A 22,949-nucleotide genomic window follows, 5' to 3' on the forward strand; every position below is an offset into this window, starting at 1 on the left:
AAGCTTTGCTTACAATGCTAGATGTCACACTGAAAAAGCGTGTAATGTGAGCCAGTCATTTACAGTCATACTTTTACTCTAATTTTGGCATAAAAAAATGTAATGTGACTTCTCCTGAAATTAAGGTAAATGATGCTTTCTACTACTTTAAGTCACCATAAAACAATACACTGTACTCTGTAAGTCACAAAATGATAATGCACAATTTCAGGGTTGTTGTGAGCTGACCTTCGCACTCCATCAGAAGATGCACTATTCTACTCACTACAGTGTCACTGCTAAACCTAACACACAGATTCAGTTGTTCTTTAATTAAATGATGGCATGGCGGCTGAAGAAATCAAAAGCTGTTCAGACCTGCTCAAGCAGTACATTTACAATTTTGTAAGTTGCTCTTTTTTGTAAATCAGTGCAGTTGACAAGACAGGAGAGTGCACAAGCCAAGCTGTTGTTTTCATCATTCTCTCCTTAATAAAATCTATCCACTCTGGGATCACTGTAGTGATTTCACCTATTGTTAATTGATCCCAGCTCTATTAGGGACAGACACTTTTACTCATGCTGTGCTTCCATAGGTGGTAATAAAGTAGAAATAGTTTCTATCCATATTCATATAGCATGTTCACACGGAGTAAATATTGCTGTTACCCACACACTTGATTACAATATCATAAGCACATAAAGTTTTCACAATCAGTACTTTAAAGAACAGCATTTACAAAACTGATCCGAGTGAAAAATGAAAGCGAAGGAATAGGTAGTCTGGCCTAACAACTTTTATACAGTAGACTGTAGACAATAGATGAGGATTTATGTTAAAATATAAACTGTACTTCACATTAAACTATACTAGATGAACTATAATTTGTTTTAATAATTTTATTTTATTATTTTTTTGGTAAGAGAAACATGATTGTAATCCTTATGGATATTTAGGTTTATAAAATAAACAAAAAATGCTTATTATCACCTCGTTTTTATGAAAGGTCAAGAATGAACATGCCTCCTTTTAAGAGTTGTATTATTGATGTGGTTCTTAGTACATTATTCTGAAGAAAGAGATTATTTAGCTTTTGCTATATCATGGAGCTTGAGCTTTGGTCGATTTTAATTAAATTAAATGTGATTTGTTAGCTTATAATATCTAAAGCAGGCCTCTCGCCTCATTTCAGATCAATTTATGACCTAAAAACGTGCACATGGCTGCTTATTTCATGCAACATATTAATATCTTTTAAGCTATATGCTTACAGTTTCACTGTAGATGACCCCTCTTGGCAGCATCAGTATTTTCAGACTACAGTTACAATGAAACATTTTATGTTTACTAATAACGTCACCTACTAGTTCACTTAAAGGCATTTGAAACTTAAAAAATCTAAGTCTGTATGCTATAAAATACTGTAACTTAAGACAGCAAAGGTGCATAATGCAGCAGCATGTTTACAAACAAAACAAAAAAGCACCTTTATAAATAAAAATTTATGCACAAGCCTATTTGCTTGTGGATTATGACTGTATTATCTAGCTTGAATACTGCCATTAATCTACCCACAGTGGTTTAGCAAAAAAAAAAAAAAAGAGAGATATGAATGGCTTTTAAGTAGGAATGATTTTCCCTTATTTTGATTTCATAAAAGATTGTTTGTCTATAATTCAATCATCGGAATGCAGGTTGTTAGTTACTTGACAAGGCACTATTTTTTTGCTATTGAGTTACTGTCAAAGGGGCGGGACAGCAGTCTGGGTAGTTCACAAAGAGAAGCACATACGAATAATGGAAATACACCGAGTGGGTGAGATTTATCTTGAGGAGGAACAGAAAAAGAGGGGGAGATAGAATTAAAGATGTAACCAGCGGATTTAGGACTGCATCTCAGCACGGAGCATCCAGGGAAACCAGCAACAGAACAGCAACCTGCTATAACAGAAACAGATCATGAATATAAAATGCTGTTTAATCTTGCATCACAGGATACATTATAGATTCACAGCTGCAGCCATACGGATGTGTTATTTATGGGACACAAGCATACCTGGATATGGAACTTTCAGATGTTATGTCTTTTGGAGAACGGATCGCATTAAAATTACGCTTCGGCTGGGACACTGCAGAGGATGAACACAGACAAATATTATAACCATGCACCTGAGGCTGCCATTTGAGACTGTGTTGTTCATTCATATTGTATAATGCATTTATATATTTCTGTGCTTTGTAACATGCAATCATCCAGCTGAATGTTAAACTTTAGACGGGAAAAGTATTCTTGCTAATGCTATTACACATTATGGACAGTAGGTGTCTCTCTATTCCTAACCAACACACAAGATGGAGCACTAACTGTGAGCTAATGTTGTTTATTCATACAAATGCACACACTCTGATTGTGATGCAGTGTTGCTTTAAAAGCAAGCAAAGAAAAAAGCATTTTTCAAACAAAAAACATTTTAAGAAGAACTTGCTCTTATCGTTGTACTTACTCGTCACCTGGTGGACTTTCTTCACTAGTGTCCCATCACCCTGAGGGTCTTTGGGCCCTGCAATTCTGCAAGATTAAAAATCCAAGTATACTGTTGATGTCTACATGGAGAATTTATCTGAACAACCAAATGATTCAAATATACATTTGACTAAATGTCTCTGTTTTTTTTTACCTTATAATAGATGGTTTTACAAAGACTTCATAATGTAGATGGTATTTTAGCACATTTACTTAGGCCTCAACCCCTAACATTGTCATGGGACTTTTTCGTTATCCATTCATAAACATAAAACAATACTGCAAATGTGTTTGCTGTTCAGTAATAAAATTGAAATGAAAGGCACGGTGTACTCATATTCTATAACCAAAGCAGTAAAACATATCCCTATTTACTGTGACCCAAGTTAAAAAGGTACACAAGTGTATCTGTAAAAAAAATTCTTTCCGTTACATGTTGAAGATGTTACCTCTGAACACGGGATGGTGGTGCAAAAACCCCATATTTGGGCAGACAGTGGAAGTAACGCACTCCAAATACACTGCCATCGTGCTTTCCAGTGGGCTGTTCCAACTCCACACCAAACCAATATCCTGATCACAAGAATCCACACACACACACAAAAGTCTAAATAATTACTGCACATTGTTGTATTTATATATGATTTCATATTAACTATAAGAGAATTGCAAACATCATGTCCGGCGTATTCTTATATCATTATATTATAGCATTATCTCAGACCTTCGCCCAGACATACCAGGAGCAAAGTCTGTCTTGCCAAAAAAGCGGACAATCCCTTGCTTTTGGCCTGCCACCAACACCTGATCCCCAACCTCAACCTTGACTCCATCAGGATCCAAACTGACCCCGGGCAAAGACTTCTTTCTTGGAGCTGGTGGAGAAGCAAATAAGATGTTGAACTCAGATGATAAACTTATATTTGATCAAAAATGCAGTACATAACTGTAACAGTTAAAAATTATAACAGTTTATTTTAATTCAGAATATTAGAATCATTTCTGAAGCATCATGTGTCACTGAATGACTGTATTACTGGCTGCTTTGACCTTATAATAAATTAGAATTGGAAACAGTTCTTTTGAATTGTTATAAAATGAATGGCAATATTCATCCATAGCGGCGCCCCGGTTAATATTACTGTTAATCAAATAAATGCAGCCTTGGTAAACATAACACTTATTTTAAGTGGTCACACATCAACTTGGGTCTAAACACTGATTTGATGACAGTTTAATAGAAGATGAACGCTGAACAACACAGAATTCTAAACACACATTTAAAATAGATAGTTGTAAGATATATAGATGTTATCACTCACTCTTATCTTTCTCTTTTTTCTCTTTTTTATTCTTGCCGGTTACACGAGACAAATCCATGCGAGGGGTTTTTGGCGTGGAGGTGACTGAAGAGGGGGTCTGCTCAAGCGCTTTGCTGATTTTTGACACAGGGGCGAAGATGCCTGAAGAATAGACCAAATATTAAACTCTAGAAAGCAAATTATTTCATCCAAATACTGTGATCAGATCTGCTGTCATTACAATAATTATAAATGGCTTTTATAATACAGACACGAAGAGAACACACCTTGTTTTGGGGGGCAAATAAAATAGCGGATCCCACCCACACTCCCGTCGTTCTTGCCCTCTGGCTCGTCCAGCTCAATACCAACCCACTGCCCACTAGCAAACTCAGTGGTCCCGCAGAAACGGAGGGTGCCAGCCTGCAGAAAATATGCATTGGGCTTTATCTATATATCCTATCTTCTCCTAGGTGCTTCAGACAGTGCATCCATTCCTCAAAGTCTTTAAACACATAGACTCTCCTAATCTCACCTTTGTGTCATCCAGCACCACACGGTCCCCTAGTTTGAGGCCCAGGGAGGAAAGCATGAGGTTGCCGGGGATGTTGTCATAGTTGGGCAGGGTGGCACGGGGCAGGTTACAGCTGAGCGGCACTGCATCCAGCAGCAACTGTTTCAGCTCTTTAGCCACCATGGCGGCCTCTGCTTTATCTAGACTCATGTCCATGGGGTCAGGAACAACCTCAGCAGGGCCTTGACCCTTATCATTCTGTTATATGCAGAGAGTTTATTTATCTGTTAGTGATAGTCCATTCAGGCCGCTACTTATCATTTTGAGATAACATTGTCGTCTGAATCGATAACAAAAGTCAGAGTGCAGTTTTGGATGTTTTTGTCATAAATATACATTCTTATAACACTGGACTTATGTAAAGGTATTGGCAAATACTATTGAGCCCAGATAGCAAGCAGTTAACAGCTTTTAAAACTCCTTTTGGACACTTCCGGGTCCTTCCTTTCGGGCTTCACAGAGCACCTGCTACCTTTCAAAGGACGATCGACCAGATTACATACATGTTCAACAGTATGGTGTCAATACGTTGTCAATAAGTGGGGTCAAAAATTGTTAAAGAAATGAAAAGATATTCAACAAGGATGCATAAATTTGATCAATCTGTTTCAAATAAATGCTGTTCTTTTGACATTTCTATTCATCATAGAATACGAAAACATGTTTCCACAAAATAAATATTACATAGCAAAATTGTGTTTAACATTGATGATAAGAAATGTTTCTTAAGCCCCAATTCAGCATATCAGAATGATTTCTGATCATAGTAGACTGGAGTAACGACTCAGATTTGCCATCACAGGAAAAAATGACATTTAAAAATATATTAAAATAGAAAATAGGTATTTAAAATGTTATAATATGTCACAATATTATTATACTGTATTTTATCACATAAATGCAGCCATGGTTAGCCAAGAGACTTCTTTCAAAAACATTAGAATATCTTACCAACCCCAAACTCTTGAATGGTAGAATATATTTGTGAATCTTATTTTATACATACAGTTCGTTCATTTAAAAGTATTCTGAAAACAGACCAACAAAGACATCCGAAACATTCATTCAAAAAGAACTAAGTGGATTTATAGCAAAGCCAATTAGGGAGATTAACTCAAGTGAAGTATAAGTCATATACTCACTCTGACAGTAGGGTTGGCTCCATGCTCCAGCAGACACTTGACAGCACCCAGACAGAGGTTGGAGGCGGCGATGTGCAGGGCTGTGCCATGATAAAAGTCACTGCAGGTGGAGTTAAGCACTGTGTGGAGAGAAGAGCAACAGATATGTTGAAGGACACCCTACTCTATTAGTAGAATCTGTAATGAGGTGCCAAAAACATCATCATTTGCTTGTGCATGATACTTGACATTTAGTTAATGACTAAACTACTTTGCCTTTTCTACTTCAGCTTGTGTGTGAAAATGTGGCTTAATTGTTTAAAAAGCAAAGTTTTTTAAACTCACCCTTAGGCTTGGAGGCTTTGAGCAGAACACGAATCAGTTCTGGCACATCGAAGTAAGCCGCATAATGGAGGGCATTCATGTTGGTCCAACGACTGCGTAGACTCACATCAGCTCCCAGAGCTATCAGCTGACTGGACAGCCGGAGAGCTGCCTGAGGATCACCTGAAGAGAAAACACATTGTTAACTACAGCGACGCTCACTTACTGCAGGCTTGATTGGATTTTATTATGTTGGCAAGCGGAACTGCACAGCAAGGTTAGAACTATTAAAGGATTTAGAATTAGAAGCTGTTCAAATTTAATGACCTCAATTACAGAGAAATGTCAAAATTTGGATTGTGGATCACAAGGCAAGTCATGGCAAAGACCTCCAACTGTCAACTCCAGTGTCACTCACCCACTCCATGAGCTCCTGCTTTGCAGCAGTAGTGGAGAAGAGTCATATCCGTCAGGCCGTCACGGTCATTCACATGGCAACCTCGCTTTAATATCTGAAAGTGACAGAGTTGATCAATGTATGATGAACTTCCATGCAATTGAAAACCAATTAAAAACTAATGCAGACTTGCAGGCAATTACGGTCTTGAGTAAATGGCCACTTTCAAAGCTGGACGAGAGCCATATTAGTGAGATGCACTCTAATGATGAAAAATAAAGCCAACTAATATTGATGATATGTGATAGAAACCGAGTCATCCTTAACATCACATTTTCTTAATATATAGCATACATTTTGTGGAAAGCTTGGAGCCGATATGCAAGAATCAAACTGAATTGAGTGCAGTATTATCAAAAATGAACACGTCTATTACATACATACAAAAAAAAGACGTCAAAAAGATTTGTGTGCAAGTATAAAATATGAAAAATGTAATCTATCAAAAAATAAGGTTTTAAAAATATTCACAGTTTTGATCCTCTACCAGTGATTTCCCTTCAGAAAAATATAACTAAACATTTGGTTTTCTGTTGTTTTCTCTGTCACCAGTGAAACCAGCATAAAACAGGTACAAGACCCGTGAAAACTTTTAACCTTCTGAACTTCTGAACCCCTTTACTTTGATTACACATCACAAGTCAGACCCACAAGGCTAAATATTGGTGGGCAGTGAGAGTACTTTGTCACCGAGACCTGACAGGTGGAGCTGATTTAGGGCAGGACTCAATGTAGAGATCAGTCAAATGTAGGAGGCTTATTACCACTGCCATCAATCCCAACAGCTCCAGTTCCTCTAGAGACACTTATCTACAGCAAGACACCTCCATATCCATTACTCATACATCTTTACACACGAACAAGAGTGTTTACAAGTGCTTACAAAGACTTAAATTACTGTAAGTCTATTTGAATAAAAAATGTGTAAATAAACACTGTAACCCTTTCTCAGTACAACATGTGTAAAATCAGTTCAGTCGGCTGACATTTATTTTCCTGTACTGCAATCAAATCACTTTTGCAAAAGTTAATATTGAGCTTAAGGCAAATGTGACTGTGCAGTTTTTAATGCGTGGCGATATAACATCTCGTTCAAAGCATCTATACTTTGCACTCCAGAGAGATGAAAAAGAGAAAGCTTTTGGGAAAAAAACTCACAAAGAATGAAGAGGACAAAAGTCTTCAACAAGTTTAGATCATATTACACAGAAATACCCGCAGCTGGATAGAAATTCAATATGTCTTCATTCATTAAAGGGATGGTTCACCCATTGCACACAAAAAGTATTCTCGTAGCTTCATAAACATATGGCTGAACCACTCATGTCACATGGACTATTTTAACAATGTGGTAGTTGCGTTGCTTTATATAAAGGGCCAGAAAGCTCTCGGATATGATATCAAACATATATTAATTAGGTTTCTGAAGATGAACAAAGGTCTTACAGATTTTGAATGAAATGAGGGTAAGTAACTAATGACAGAATTAAACATTTTGGGTGAACTATCCCTTTAAGTAAAATAAATTTGTTTTGTTATTTATAGACAGGACATTTCCTGTCTATACTGCTAAAAACTCCAAAGAAATACTTAAATCTTTACTACCTCATTGCCTATGACGTCAATCTTGTGTTGAACTTGTGGAACCCATTGGCGGATAATGGCGAACAGTTCTGGGATTGTGGTCCGAGGGTCTGTCAGAATCTCCATGCAGGCCGGATCATTTGGATCAAAGAAGGTAAACGCTTTAATAGAAGCAAACAAAATGCAGGACATAAATACAGGGATTTGTTACAACAGCCAATAAGATCACCACTACACTATGCTGTGGAATTTTTTTAACGTGTAGCTCAGGATTTTTTGTTCTCTGAAATATATTTGGGTAGATCTGACTGCTAGGATGAGGAACCCACCGTAGTCCTTGGGCAGTGGAGCCTGTGCAGATGGATGCACTATGGGTTTCTTGCGGGGTTCGTGAGCAGGGCTGATGAACTCAGAGGCCGGCTGGGCCTCTTCCACCTCAGAAGTTTCCTCTTTAGTCATTCTGCTTATGTGTTTGGGCCTGTACATTAAAAATGCATAGTTAAAAATAGCAAATAGAGAGTGCAATTTAATAACTTTTATAGACACTAGAGCAGTGCTCCTAAGATGTGTACAAGAAAATCAACCCAGCAATGATAACTGATTTTTTCTTGATTTTCATCATTTTGTCCACTAAAAATCACACTGGTTTGGTTCTCTTTGTAATTTTGGTCCACACCAAAAAAGAAAATGATACTTAGCTTAGCGTTCACAATTTCATTTGTAATACCTAACATAAAGATACAAAACAAAAGGCATAAAAACAGTCACAACCTAATCAGACAACTTGTGTGAACATATGGTGGTGTTTTACCAGCTGATCAACCCATGAAGAGCTGTTAAGATATATAAAGCATTCAGAACAATGCCATGATGTCTGTACTCAACTATAATGTGCAACACACAACCAGGTCACATCTTGTGACATCAGGTTTGTTAGATGTCTTTGGTATTTGTTGCACTCTCATATATCAGTCAAACTGCACCAATAATTTGAAAGCAGCTCCGATTTATGTGCTCACCAATGTTTGCACCGGAGTTTATTTTAATCAAACCAAACCAGCCACCTGTAAACACACCCTAAAGGAACCAAGCCTTCATTGACACTCTCAATATTCTATTTGTTCGATCACTGCTCTAAAACAAAAGTGAGTATACATGAAATGAGATGATCATGAACCTCTACGCCACAGTCATGCCTCCCAGCGAGGCTCTAAGTTTAGTACAGAGTCTGGCGGAGAGGATGAGTGACTCACTGCTTCCAGCACTGTCTGTTGGAACAGAGGAGAGACCGGACCTCACAAGCCACTGCGCCATCTTACTGGAGATCCATGCTGAATATAAGTTATTGCAACTTAATGTGATGTCTTAGATGCCCGTAACTGCTCCATCAGCCATCAAAATAACATTCAGGGAATTAACCAGAGAATGCAAGACTTAGCCCAACACTACAGCATACAGGTATGTGCTACTACAGTACATTGTTTTTATCAAATTCTTTTGGAAGTTACCCCAAATATTTAGAAAGCAGACCATGACATATAGTATTTTTCACGCAACTGATATATTTGATGGTTTTCAACATCAGTATGCCTGCAATCTACATGTGACCAAAGAGAATATTGCAAATACTCTGCATTTCGAGTTCATTTCAAGTATTTTTAATAATGTATTATGTACTGCTATAAATGTTTTTAATTGCTTCTAGAATAAGCTCACACATTAGCTGTTTGTGGTAGTACATTCAATGTCCTTCTATTGCATCAGACTGTAGGAGACAGGATCTTTATTCACTATGAAGATGTCAATTTAACAAACAGACCACATGGTTAACAGATTTCGTGTCTTGTAATGATAACTGACACTTCAATCATATTTTAAATCTTTTTGAAAATGCTTGGAAAAGAACATTTACATAATGGCTGCAATGTTAAGATTCAAAGTTTAATCTACTTTAATAATGGAAAATCGGTCTACCAAGAGGACAATAAAATGCAACCACATAATATTTCACAAAAGTGTGTGTATTTTATATATATATATATATATATATATATATATATATATATATATATATATATATATATATATGTATATGTGTGTGTGTGTGTGTGTGTGTGTGTGTGTGCAGTTTATATATATTATATAAGCTGCAAATTATGCTAATATCTGTATACAGCTGAATCGTTCATTTTGTAGAAAGAAATGAATAAATAACAACATAAGAATATTACATAAGACTATTATGATACTATTAAAAATATTAATATAATTTAAAGATATCGTAAACGAATATTTAATTTGTATTATTTTTCTCCTGTGCTTTCTACACAAAAAGGGGCGTAATTCAGAAATGGATCGTGCACAAATGAAATCGACAGTCTTCAATCCCTCAACATTAATGATTAAATCGTCGATTAATAGATCAAAATAATATAAAACCGGTATCTCGCGTCTAAATATATAAAAACAGACGCAGTTTGATCTTGTATTCTCTTATTAAGCGTGTCAGTCTTGCCCTGTGTCAACAAGAAAACATGGACGCTCCGTCACGCAGCACATGAAAAACAAGCAGGCTGTTTCTCTCACGCGGAAAAACGAGATGACCAGGCCAGCTTTATTTTGCGAAACTTTCAGAAACATGATACAGTGAAATTATAGCCCTCTTACCTGATAACAAGCCTCAAAATCGCAACCTCTCTTCCACTCTTTTGTCAGTCGTCGTAGTGCTTTGGAGCATGGAGGATGGAGAGGATGCTGCGCCTCGTCTTCTCTCTGTCTGCGTCACGGCTGTGACTCACGGCTGGACCACTCTCCTCTCCGCATCTCCTCAACCGAACTTGATGCTCATTCTAGAACCTGCTACTTGATGCGTAAACACTTTTCCCCTCTCACATTTAAAATACTAATGCAATATATGGATAATGACTTTAATGTTTGGGTCGACATTTGAAAGATTTCTTTCATTAAACTTAGGGGCGAAATAAGTAAAAACGATTGCCTTTGCCGTCTCTATAAGCAAAGAAAACCTAGCTAGTTTTACAAACTAGTTATCTTAATTCTAAAACAACACGCTAAAACTTTGTATTACATATTTGTGATGTGTAAATCTTCAAAGTAGGCCTACTGAATAATGACAATCTTGTTTTGTCGATAAACTGTAAGGGAAAATAAAACGCTGTAAGAAATTAGTTTATGCCTATTTAGACCAATGGTTTTTGTAAAAGGTAAAAATTTTATGAGTAGCAACATTTGATTTGAAGCCAAGTTATTTAAGGGCTAGGGTCCAAACTCACACCAACTGCACAGAACTGGCATATTTTGTCATATCTTTACATAGGGACATATTTCATAATTAAGAAACATTTTTACCACTAGGTATCAGAAAGAACATATTGCTATATATATATATATATATATATGTGTGTGTGTGTGTGTGTGTGTGTGTGTGTGTGTGTGTGTGTGTGTGTGTGTGTGTGTGTATATATATATATATATATATATATATATATATATATATATATATATATATATATATATATATATATATTTAAATAGCTACTCTAGTCTGTATGATAGCCTGTACTGTTGAGTATTTGCATTGACACTGTTTAAAAATGCATACCCTGCTAATTTAATATGATACCAAAGCTGTTTTCAGACTAATTCCTGTAGCTCATTAGAACACTTTGCTATTTTCTGTATATTTCTTTGTCGGCTTGGCTTAAACAGAAATTTCCTACAAAACATCAACAGACTTTTTTTTATATTAACAGACAGTAGTTGACAGTATGTCATTGCACAAGAAAAGACACTGTCTTCACCACACCACATTTCCTAATTTCAGGTATAGGTTTTGTCTCTAAACACAAATAATACATAAGTGTTCCTGACACTTTCTTTCATGAAAATGACATGCTTCCGTTGGGCTGAAACTTAAAAAATGTTTTGATCATTGATGGTAAACACTTATTGATATCACTTGTTCTGTGATTTCAGAAGCGTCAGAAAAAAGTTCCTGATTTTACCATTTCTGGAGGGAGCTGCTGACAGAGAATTAAAACATAGGTGGTCTGAGAAAACTTATTAAATAACTGTATATGCATCTTTCACAATATATTTCGCCTATGTCAGCATGCAACTGTAATTTACTTTTTATATGTGTTTGTGTGTGTTTGTTTGCTTGTTAGTTATTTTGATGTCCACACTGTAAGAGCATTACTAAATTAGTAAACCTACAAATTTTAATTCTGTTATTATTATTATTATTCTTTATTTTTTTGTATATTCTGTAAATTATTATTTCCTTTTCTGCATTTCACCTCTGCTAGTTTATTTATAAGAAACTTGATGTTGTATAATAAATATGGTTGGCTTTGACAGATTGTTTATGATCCTAGATTCTTCCATTCTGATGGCCATGCTATTGGAGCGTATCTCCTGTCAAAGACCATTTTAGACATTATGAAACATAGCCTATGTCTTGTACGTAATACCTCAAACATACACTACCCATTTAAAAGTTTAAGTGTCAGATTTGTCCTGTATTTAAAACAAATCTTTTATGCTCGCCACTGCTGCATTTATTTGATTAAAATATGTGAAATAGTAATATTGTGAAATCACCATTTTTTTATAATACTATTTTCTATTCCATAATGTTTTAAAAAATGATCAAAGCTGAATTTTTTGCATCATTACACTAGTCTCCAGTGTCACATAATTTTTCAGAAATCACGCTTTGTGAAAAACAAGAATAAATTAAATTTTACAATGCATTCACACAATCCAATGCAGAGTAGCGTCGAGCTGGAAGAGAGAGCGGGAGCGAACAAGTTTGAATGGCGTTTACATCTTTATTATTTCTGTTTTAACGTTTATTTCATAGATTATTTATATTAAAATGTTATCTAGACAATAACTCAGTTTAATATTTTAATTTATGAGGAGGTATCGTTGTTAACTTACAAAAATGATGATAATTTGGTGGATGATGTAAATTTTTTCGTTAATCACAGTAACTTAGGTTAGCGTATTCATTCTGATGTAAAATTAACGGTCGCCTGAGGACGCTATTCTACCATCTTATCTGAGCTCAAAAGCTGTTTGAGTGAGTGTCAAGATACAAAAAAAATAATAAATACATAATTATGAACGTGTTTATGTGTTTATTTTTGTTCTCAGTATTTTAATAGCATTTAATGATTATGAACATGTAAAGCATTACAAAAATAGCATTAAAAAAAGATATCAGTTTTACTGTGGTGCATCAGTGTCAGTAGTGATGTTGTACAATGAGGACAGAAATAGTCACCATTTTATAGTGAGTCACTGTCCTTACCAGTGTCTGAATTCATGTACACAATATATTAATTCACAACCTAGCAAACAATGTACAGTTAGTAGCAGAGACATACCCTCTGCATGACAGTGGACCTTAAGGGCCAGAGTTGAGAACTCCTGACATACTGATTAGTTAATAATCACTCATGAAGAATGAGTAAACTTTAATTTGTACAGAAATATGCAATATTTGACTGATATTCAGTGAAGCTATTATATTTTTCCCCATTTTGTTTGTGTATCAATCACAGCTAAATAAAACCAAAGGCCATTCAGCCACAGGTCACTGCTTCTTTTGCTGTGTAAGTACATTTTTTTGAATGTCAAACACATTCTCAGTATTTATATTTGGTTCGGTTTTTATAACCATTTTAGGGTCAATGTTTTGGTATGGTTCTTATGTACAATCCTTTTAACATTTTATGTTCATCCTTCATGTTGTTCCAACCTGTAAGACTTTTGTTCATCTAATAGCATAAATTACATAAAAAAGAGCTGGCCATCTCATGGAGCTTTTGTGAAAATGCATTGAAGATGGATACATAATTTGGGAATAAAGTAATACTTTTTTTTGTTGCTGATTTTTTGCAAGGTATCTGTTAAAAAATACCTTCATTTGTGTTCTGCACAAAAGGGTCTTATGGGTCTGGAGCAACATGAGGGTAAGTAATTAGCGATATAATTTACATTTTTGGGTGACATATGTTCTAATGTGGTTATAGTTGGTAATTGTTCTTTTTTATAAACATTTTCAATGATGTTTATACAGAAAATATGGATTCATTTGATGAAAAGTTACTGATAAAAAAAAAATACTGTTTCAAATAAATCCTGCTCTTTTGCGAGTTCTATTCAAGTTCTATTCAAAGAATACTGAAAAATATAGTGGTTTCCACAAAATTATTGGGAAGCACAACTGTTTTCCACATTGATAATAATCCGAAATGTTTCTTGAGCAGCAAATCAGCATATTAGAATAATTTCTGAAGATCTTGTGACATTGAAAACTGGAGTAATGAGGCTGAAAATATTGAACAGGTATTGTACTCCAAGAAGTTTAACATTTTTGATGTATATTTTGTATACACTCTTTAAAAAAAAAAAGGTTACAAAGAGAGTTTTCCCCCTAAAATAACCTTTCCATGAACAGTCCTTAGAAAATTATAAATTATAAAGTTCCCTTTGTGGAATGGAACTTTTTAGAGTGTAGTAAAACAAATACGGGGTAAAAAGTTAAACAAATAGCACTGCAGCAGCAAATTTATTTAGCTAAATCTAAATAAAATTTGTTATATTATAATATTTTGGTTTTGTAAGTCAACTGAATATTTCATGCATTAATAGCTACATTTTCTTTCTTTATAGATCTATAATATATTTCCTAAGCTAGTCTGCCTCTGGCCTGGTAAACACCAACTGCTGTTTTGAGACACAGGGACAGAGAGTACTGTAAACATCAGGCACTGTAACGGTGGTGGGCCTCAGAAAACAGTTTAAATCAATAATTAGATAGCTAAATTAAAGTGTTCGGGCACCAGACAGAAGTAAACCTGTTAATATTTAAATAAACCAAGATAAGCTCTAAAAGCCACCGATTACAAACCAAAATAAGTTTGCAATCTTTTCAACAACCACAAAAAAACAACAACAAAAAAACGAACAGAATAAATGCACAAGAAATAGAGGGCTTTATTTCAAAATCCTATCATATTTATATATATTTGAACTCAGCTTTGAAAGACGAATTGGAGGCTACGAAGGAAGGTACCTGAGCAACACACACTTTAGCTCCAGATTCCGAAAACACTCACAACAGGAATCCTTAGTTTGGAGAAATCATTCCTCAAAACATTAAAGAGCCACACAGATGGGAAATCAAAAATTACCTGTATTACAGTGTATGATGTAGCTGTCCATCAGTGTAAAAAATGTGCAAAGTAATTTAACCAAAAAGTACACGATTTATAAAGTTATTGGCTTCTAAAGTAAGGAGTTGACTCTGAATCGCTGAAACGAGTCGTTATAGATTTAAAATCTTTTGCCCATCTCTATGTACGTCACTAGGAACACTTTGCATAATAATCTCCGCCTACCGTCTTGGGAGAAACGGAACTCTGACCTGCCCCACCCCCACACAGACGCTCTGTTTGGTGTGATAGCATCACGTCGAGGAGACAGTGTGTTTTTAATTGTAAAGGCAAGTTTGTTTTATTTTCACTGCCAAAGAATGAAGATCAGAAGAACCAATGGTTAAAATTCATTTTTACCACAATACCAGAGCAGTACAACAAATCCCTTTTGTTGTGTTCACAACATTTCACTGATGACTGCTTTTCTAATCTCGGTGAGTAACGTTACAAGGCGGGATTTTCAAAGCGTTTGGCCATAAAAGAGGGTTCATTACCAACTTTATTTAGACCAACAGGCATCTCCGAATCACAACGCGAAGTATGATTATGAAGTTAGTGTTTGTTTTCTCCCGAGCTTCTTATCAGTATGTGTGCTGTCTGCAGCCTTTGTTTGTGCTGATCTTCATTTACAAACACGTCATTAAAATGAAGTGTAACTCCGTGAATACTCAACAAGAGACATAAGAGAGGTATCTATAGAAAGCTTGACATGTCCACTTTAAAACTAAACAAGTGCCTAAGACAGATATTATGTGATAAAGTAATCCATATGAAAACAACGCAATGTCAGTTTTTCACGTCTCCCTTCATTATATCTAATGTGACCACATTTTGAAAATGATACTTTGACAAAATGACAAAGTTTTTTAACCTTGTATGGATTTAAACCTATTGTACAGGACTTATAAACAGTGATAGGAAGCTTAGAATTTTCATCTTACTGGCTCTTTAAATCGATCGTCCAGCACCATACAAAGTGTGCACTCACGCATAACCATGCGTCTTTTACCACAGATATGTGCAATCACCATCATCATCCTTCCTTCCCAAATCCACTCTCCCGTTTTTCTACTTTTGTACTACCCCTTAAATATGATGACCTCACTTCCTTTCAGATTATATTGCCGTTCCCATTTGTTGGCAGAGTTTTGACTTTTTAGCTCTGCCACAGCACAGATAAATAATGTGGACCCCTTGTGTCCACATGACTTAACTGATGCCTTTTGTACAAAAAATTCAAGAGGAAAAAATAAATGGAAACATATTTATCCTTTTTCCGTATACAGATGCGGTATGGATCTCGACCCCATTACTATCCTGCACAAGATAATGTATGACACTGTATACAATGGTTATGCCATTCCTAAGGTATTCTATATTACCGCCTCTGCATACACCAACACATTTACAGGTTATTTCTGCAGTTGCAATGCAACTCAAAATTCTAGGACATTGAAATGGGTCTTTCCACATTTTAAAAATAGGAACACTGCTATCCTCTGTGCTTACTGACCTAAAGTGGTGGAAAAACCCACATTGTTTCGATCCATAAAACTTTCTGAATGTAGATGGTCAATTCAAGAAGAATGATGCATTTGTTATATTTGGCATGGGTGAGCTCAGCTTCACTGACATTGCATATACAAAATTTTACCACTTTTTTGAAAACTGAGGTTAACATATGCTACATACTGGTAATTACAATGTTTACCGTCTTACACACATGGGGACAAACACAACTCTGTTGATTGGCAAATCACAAACATTGAAATTGCTGATACATAGAGAACAGATGATTTTTGAACTGTGCTCTTTTGACAGGCAACAGTGTGTAGGGTCAAAAATGATCAAAGACTTCTTTTTTTCCTGTACCAAACCTATCTTGAGTAACAAAAGGACCATTTGGAATTCCTAAAGGCACAGTAGTGCTGATATCGATCAAGGCTTGTATAGACGGTTTCATCGGGCGCACGCGCCTGGACCTAAGTTAACTTCCGGTCTGTGTTGTGTATATCCGTCTGGCTGCGGTGCCATCTACAAACGCAGTTAAAGCCAAGGTGATGAGTAGACTGAAGTTGGGCTCAGGTGGTTGTGCTGCGGGATGTGTTTCCCATACATTTATTTATTTATTTTTGGAGACTCGCAACAATTTTAAAACTGATCGATTTTCAAAAAGGCTTCTTTTAATAAACATGAGTAACGTAACGTTATGTAACGTACTGCACGTTTAATAATAATAATTCCTTTCATTTATTTTTTAAATATCAAAACGAGGCACGGGTGTTTTTATATCGCTGTATTTCTGAAAGAAGACGTGCATGTTATATGCGTGATAAAGCAGCGTGTGAGCGTACCAGCTCTGCTTTGTTTACAGCTGTTACTGGGGAAACCTCTATTTCTCACGCTTTATATGCTTTAAAACATCTCCTGCTGGCAAATAATGAATTAGCATTTTCATTAAGTCCGCCTGATCCACACAGAAAACACATTTTGTTTGTTATCAAAAAATACCTACTCTAGAGGGACTTGGCTGTTGTTATTGATTCTATTTGAAGTCTACCGTAAGTTAAGTTAGGTCCACAAAAGCGCTCACGCGCATTAACGTTTGTTTATGTTGATGCCGTTGAAACCGTCTATTGGCCAACATGTGAATGCATCGGGGGTCTGCTAATTGTTACACCTTTTAGACTTTAATCTGTGAAGCTGTAATCTGCTGATTTGTCAGTTTAAATGTCTCACATTTGGGTTTCAGTCACATGGTCAGGGAAGGGATAAAAGAAGACTGTTACTGTTGCTCTGTTTCTTTTTCTTTGCTGACTCTTTCCTTTGCTACCTCTTTTCTTTGCTTGCACTCTCTTCTGCTGCTCTGCCCTCTCTCCCTATTTTTCTAGTAACCAATTTCAGTGTAACCATAACAAAATACTGTTATTAAACCGTTTAAATTATAAATGATGTGCTAACTAGTCTTGATTCAATATTAACTTTGCAGTGTGCACGTCCGCAAACATGGGGAGTCGAGTGAGGAAAAGAAAATAAGTAGGCTAGCTAACATCTAACTCCGGTCACAAAACAAAACATTAAACTCAGATATAGGTAGAGCGGTTAACTCCTCTCCCCAACTATCAGTTCTACCTCAGACACCCTCTACGCACATTCGCAGTTCTCGTCTTTTCAGATTACCATAAAAGTGACCGTTACAATTGGGTGGTAATAGACTAGAAATGTACAGTTTCATACCATCATGCTGATAACGTTTCTTCGTTCTTCAGTAGTGTGGAAACCACCCTTACACTTGCGTGTCTCGGTGAGGCTTTGGCCCATAGAGCCCTTTATCTACTTCACTTCACGCACTTCATCTTCAAAGCCATGGTGCCTCCAGAGGAGATTGACATAACCCCCACAATCAACGGTTTTGACTGCATGCCCCGCACATATAAGTACAATTCTATTCCTAGGATGTATATGGAGCAGTTAACAAGGCTATAACTATGGAATAGCGTTTTCGCCCGCGGCTTGTCACCTGCTTTGCTCAAATTAAGAAACGGTTGTGTTTGGGAGTGGGGTATTATTTTTAATGCATGACTTGGAAACACCTACTTTTGTGTCGCAGAGACCCGCCTCCATACCGTCTATCATATACCCAGAGCCAACGATCATTTCGCTTCTTTACTGCGAATCGGTCGGAATCGGAAGAACAGTCGAGTTGAAATCTGAAGGATGGATATATTGTTGGCATTGAAGACTTATGTAGTGTCTGTTGTCTTGGGATTCTTGGCTTTCTTATTGCTGTGGAAGATTCGAGGAAAGCCGAGCAGTTTTGAGCGACTGCCTCCAGGACCTGCGACTTATCCACTGCTGGGAAATTTATTTCAGTTTAATATCAAAGAAGCCTACAAATATTACCTGGAGGTCAGCATTCCTATCAAATATTATAATTCAGGTTTGGCAGTTGGCGACTATTGCCTGTGCAGTTGATAACCATTCAATGATGTTAAAGGTTCGCCGTGTAATTTAATAAGGAACGACGTTTATCATCTGTTCTATTACGAATTTGTATAATGTGTTTAATATTATATCACTGCCCCATCGTCGCTAGGTGAGGGCAGCAAATCCTCACCATTGTGGGATTTCTGAACTCTCTAGAGAAGTTTGGTTGCTGTTACCTTCAGAGGGCTGACAAAATTATCAAAGATAATTTGTTTTTCATTTTCACAGACGGAATCTTTAAATAGCTTTAAATCACTGTTAAGTATACAGTAATATATTATATTTGCATAAACAGTGCTAAATACCTATCCGAACTTGCACTACAAACAAATTTGTCTGTATTACAACAGAAGGATGTTAACTACAATTAAGGCTGTAAGTCACCAATTTCTGAGATGATTTAAAGTATATATAATTTCAATAACCCACATACAATATAACATTGCATTTATCAAACCCATAAAACTCTTCTTACTTTAGCTGAGTAAGAAGTATGGCTCCGTTGTCACTATCTGGTTGGCAAACAGCCCTGTGGTGATCATTTCTGGATATCAAGCCCTAAAGGATACTATGGTTGGTCTTGGTGAAGAATTCAGCGGCAGGGCCATCTATCCCCTGTTGATGAAGTCCACACTTGGATATGGTGAGGTTGCTTAATGCCTGATGTTTTACTCTTTTTTTTTTATGACCAAAAAAAAATAAAAAATTAAGACCAAAAGTGCTGTTAACATTGTCTGTGTGTGCAGGGGTTTTGTCCACAAGTGGACACCGTTGGAAGGAGATGCGGAGGTACACTCTTATGACACTGAAGGACTTTGGAATGGGCCGCAGGAGCATTGAGGAACGAGTCAGGGAGGAGGCTGAGAATCTTGTAGAAAAGTTTAAAGAATTTGAAGGTAAAATCATTGTTATATGATCTTTTATTTAGATTATCAGATGCAACAAACTGCATGCATAAACTACTGTACAAAAGGATCTGATGCAGGATGCATTGGTAAAACTCAAATATTCAGTGGTTGCACTGTTTAGAAAAACAACAGCAACAACAACACAAAAAAAAAAAAACGTGTGGAACAGGTTCTTGCAACTTGTACAATAGATTCACCAAGCAAAAGTACAGTGTGTAGATAATCTAATATGTGACCATGGACACAAAGCAGTAATAAAGGTCAATGTGCTGTACTTTTCTCCTCAAAGGCTCTGCTTTCAGCCCTGCAGAAATGCTTATGAATGCTGTAAGCAATGTGATCTGCAACATTGTCTTCGGGCATAGGTTTGAACTTGAGGATCCACAGTTTAAGTCTCTCCTTCGAACTGTAAATGCTTACTTCAGTATTCTCAGTAGTCCTCTTGGACAGGTATTGTACTTTAAAGATTTGTTTTAATCTCTCTCTCTCTCTCTCTCTATATATATATATATATATATTTAATGCATTACCATTCAAAAGTAATCTTATGCTTAGCAAGGCTGCATTTATTTAATTAAATATTTTTTTCAAAATATATATTTTAAATTGCAATTTATTTATTTTTATGGTAAAGCTGAATTTTCAGCAGGCATTACTCTAGTTTGCAGTGTCAACGATCCTTCAGAAATCATTCTAATATGCTGATTTGCTGCATTTCTTATTATCAATGTTGAAAACAGATGTGCTGCTTAATGTTTGTGTGGAAACCATTCTTCACGATCCTTTATCTGAATAGAAAGTTCAAAAGTATTTCCAATATTTTGTTTAATTCCAAATGTCTTTACTATCACTTTTGATTGGTTTAATGCATCATTGCTAAATAAAAGTATTATAAAATAGAAGACGACCTACACTGATGTTTCTTTATTTTCTTTTCAGATCTATAATCTATTCCCTAGGTTAGTCAGTCTTTTTCCCGGTAAACACCATCAGCTGTTTAAAGACCTAAAAGAGGCCAGAGAGTATTGCAAGCGTGAGGCACAGGCTCGGATGAATATTCTGGATTCCTCCTGCCCACAGGACTTCATTGAGGCCTTTGTGTTAAAAATTAAAGAGGTAAACAATGAAAAGAAATGGCATCTAAAACATTTACTTGTTGCAACCTCAGGTGGTGAAACTATGACATGATGTCAATTCCAGACAACTTCCTTTATTTACAAGTTTTAGAATTGGTATTTTATAATTTCTAATCTTTTGCAGGAGAAAGACAAGCCTAACACAGAATATAATTTAGACAATTTGATTTCTGTGGTATGGAACATGTTCAGTGCCGGCACAGAAACCACTTCATCCACCCTAAGACACGCTTTGCTTCTGATGATGAAGCACCCAGATGTTCAAGGTGAGATCAAACAAAAGTCTTCTCTTTTCAAGCACCAAGTGGAATCCAGAGTGTTTTTACTTTGGCTTGTTCTGTACAGAGCGTGTTCAGAAGGAAATTGATGAGATTGTAGGACAGGACCATTGGCCGTCAATAGAGAACAGACAAAACCTGCCGTATACAGATGCAGTAATCCATGAGATTCAACGCCATATGGATCTTTCCCCCATCGCTGTCCCACACAAGATGATGTGTGACACTGAATACAATGGTTATGTCATTCCTAAGTTATTCTTCTTATGTATTTACATGATCTTTATTAATTAACTATGTATTATTATTTATGTCAGTTTATTTATTATATACACTTTTTTTTCTAGGGGGTCACGGTTTTCCCATTGCTATCCTCTGTGCTTATAGACCCGAAACTGTGGAAGAACCCAAATTGTTTTTATCCAGAGAACTTCTTGGATGCTGATGGACGTTTTCAGAAGAATGATGCATTCGTTGTATTTGGCATGGGTGCGTTTAGAACTTCATTGTGCATATTAGACCATAAAAATGTTGTGCTTTATATGAAAACTTACCCTTAGGTGTGAGCGATATACACAATTAGCCGGTAGAAATTTGTCAGCCAGGAGAGATTTTCGACTATCATCTCTATCACTATTACATGTCTACATGACTTAGCTGTGCTATTTGGTCATGCAAACTTTTTAAATATTGTGGTTTAAAAAAAGTGAACTTAATAGTGCGTAAGATAATTCATCTAACTATAAGTGTGATTTTGACACTAATGACAAGAATTATGAAATTTCTATGCTATTCAAAGCAAAAATAACTATATTGTGATTAATATCATTACCATGAAATAAAATTACTCGTCGTGATATAACATTTTGGCCATATCGCCCACATTAGAAGCTGTTTTAGCCATGGAATTAAAAAATCTAATTGCAACTTTTTCTTGCAATCCTGAGATTAAAGTCAGAATTGCAGAATAAAAACACAGAATTTTGTGAATTCTGACCTTTTCTTGCAATTCGAAGTTTACGTATCACAATTCTGTTTTTTGTTTCCGACACAGAATGAAAAAAAGCTAAGTTATTGTGACTTTTTGTCCCACTTCTTTTTTTTCTGATTTTCATTTGAAGAAATGGGAGTCCATAGAATACTGAATAATCATGTTCTGTTTTAATACTAGAACACAAATAAACATGTTAAATTAGATATTCCTTTAAAAGGCAAATAAAAGACAATAAAGATTTTTTTCTTGACAGGCAAGCGTGCGTGTCTTGGTGAGGCTCTGGCTCGTAAAGAGCTCTTTATCTTCTTCACGTCCCTCCTTCAGCATTTCACCTTCAGAGCCACAGTGCCACCAGAGGAACTCGACACAACACCAACAAATTGCAGTTTTGGCCGCATGCCCCGCACATACGACTGCTATGCCATTCCTAGGAAATAGAGGAACATGCCCACAAAATGCACACAAAAAAAACATTCTCATTTCAGTTTTATGCTTTAATGGAAATAAATATGTCCAAAATTATACTATTGC

The 22,949-nt window shown here is 36.1% G+C and overlaps 2 protein-coding genes across 4 annotated transcripts; one reads left to right on the forward strand and one right to left on the reverse strand.

The window, feature by feature from the left end:
- Positions 1-434: 434 nt before the first annotated feature.
- On the reverse strand, positions 435-18,629 carry LOC113114843 (CAP-Gly domain-containing linker protein 3-like). 3 transcript variants are annotated; one of them, XM_026281912.1, is made up of 14 exons: positions 18,353-18,629; positions 8,195-8,343; positions 7,887-8,026; positions 6,243-6,336; positions 5,846-6,007; positions 5,522-5,640; positions 4,341-4,577; positions 4,093-4,228; positions 3,827-3,967; positions 3,245-3,379; positions 2,954-3,077; positions 2,485-2,549; positions 2,037-2,109; positions 435-1,921 (listed from the first exon to the last, which is right to left on the reverse strand). In XM_026281912.1, the coding sequence occupies exons 2-14, from the start codon at positions 8,322-8,324 to the stop codon at positions 1,864-1,866; spliced, it is 1,614 nt and encodes a 537-aa protein (XP_026137697.1). In that variant the 5' UTR covers positions 8,325-8,343; positions 18,353-18,629; the 3' UTR covers positions 435-1,863. The 3 variants fall into 3 exon arrangements, with proteins under 3 accessions (XP_026137697.1, XP_026137698.1, XP_026137696.1); XM_026281913.1 differs by lacking the exon at positions 18,353-18,629 and adding an exon at positions 10,533-10,742 and having other exon boundaries at positions 435-1,918; XM_026281911.1 differs by lacking the exon at positions 18,353-18,629 and adding an exon at positions 10,533-10,735.
- A 147-nt stretch (positions 18,630-18,776) lies between these two features.
- LOC113114847 (cytochrome P450 2M1-like) lies at positions 18,777-22,940 on the forward strand. The gene is made up of 9 exons (XM_026281918.1): positions 18,777-19,024; positions 19,583-19,745; positions 19,849-19,998; positions 20,300-20,460; positions 20,950-21,126; positions 21,271-21,412; positions 21,492-21,679; positions 21,772-21,913; positions 22,672-22,940. Exons 1-9 carry the CDS (start codon positions 18,833-18,835, stop codon positions 22,854-22,856), a joined length of 1,500 nt encoding a protein of 499 aa, XP_026137703.1. The 5' UTR covers positions 18,777-18,832; the 3' UTR covers positions 22,857-22,940.
- Positions 22,941-22,949: the final 9 nt, after the last annotated feature.

Source organism: Carassius auratus, chromosome 15, assembly GCF_003368295.1.
Source record: "Carassius auratus strain Wakin chromosome 15, ASM336829v1, whole genome shotgun sequence".
Taxonomy (NCBI): Eukaryota; Metazoa; Chordata; class Actinopteri; order Cypriniformes; family Cyprinidae; genus Carassius; species Carassius auratus.

Coding starts and splice junctions, on each gene's coding strand:
- LOC113114847 (XM_026281918.1), top strand. CDS start 18,833: ATGGATATATTGTTGGCATTGAAGACTTATGTAGTGTCTGTTGTCTTG. Junction 19,999..20,299: donor AAAGTTTAAAGAATTTGAAG/GTAAAATCATTG, acceptor TTCTCCTCAAAG/GCTCTGCTTTCAGCCCTGCA. Junction 21,914..22,671: donor ATTCGTTGTATTTGGCATGG/GTGCGTTTAGAA, acceptor TTTTCTTGACAG/GCAAGCGTGCGTGTCTTGGT.
- LOC113114843 (XM_026281912.1), bottom strand. CDS start 8,324: ATGACTAAAGAGGAAACTTCTGAGGTGGAAGAGGCCCAGCCGGCCTCT. Junction 8,027..8,194: donor TCCACTGCCCAAGGACTACG/GTGGGTTCCTCA, acceptor CTTCTATTAAAG/CGTTTACCTTCTTTGATCCA. Junction 4,229..4,340: donor TGGTGCTGGATGACACAAAG/GTGAGATTAGGA, acceptor TATTTTCTGCAG/GCTGGCACCCTCCGTTTCTG.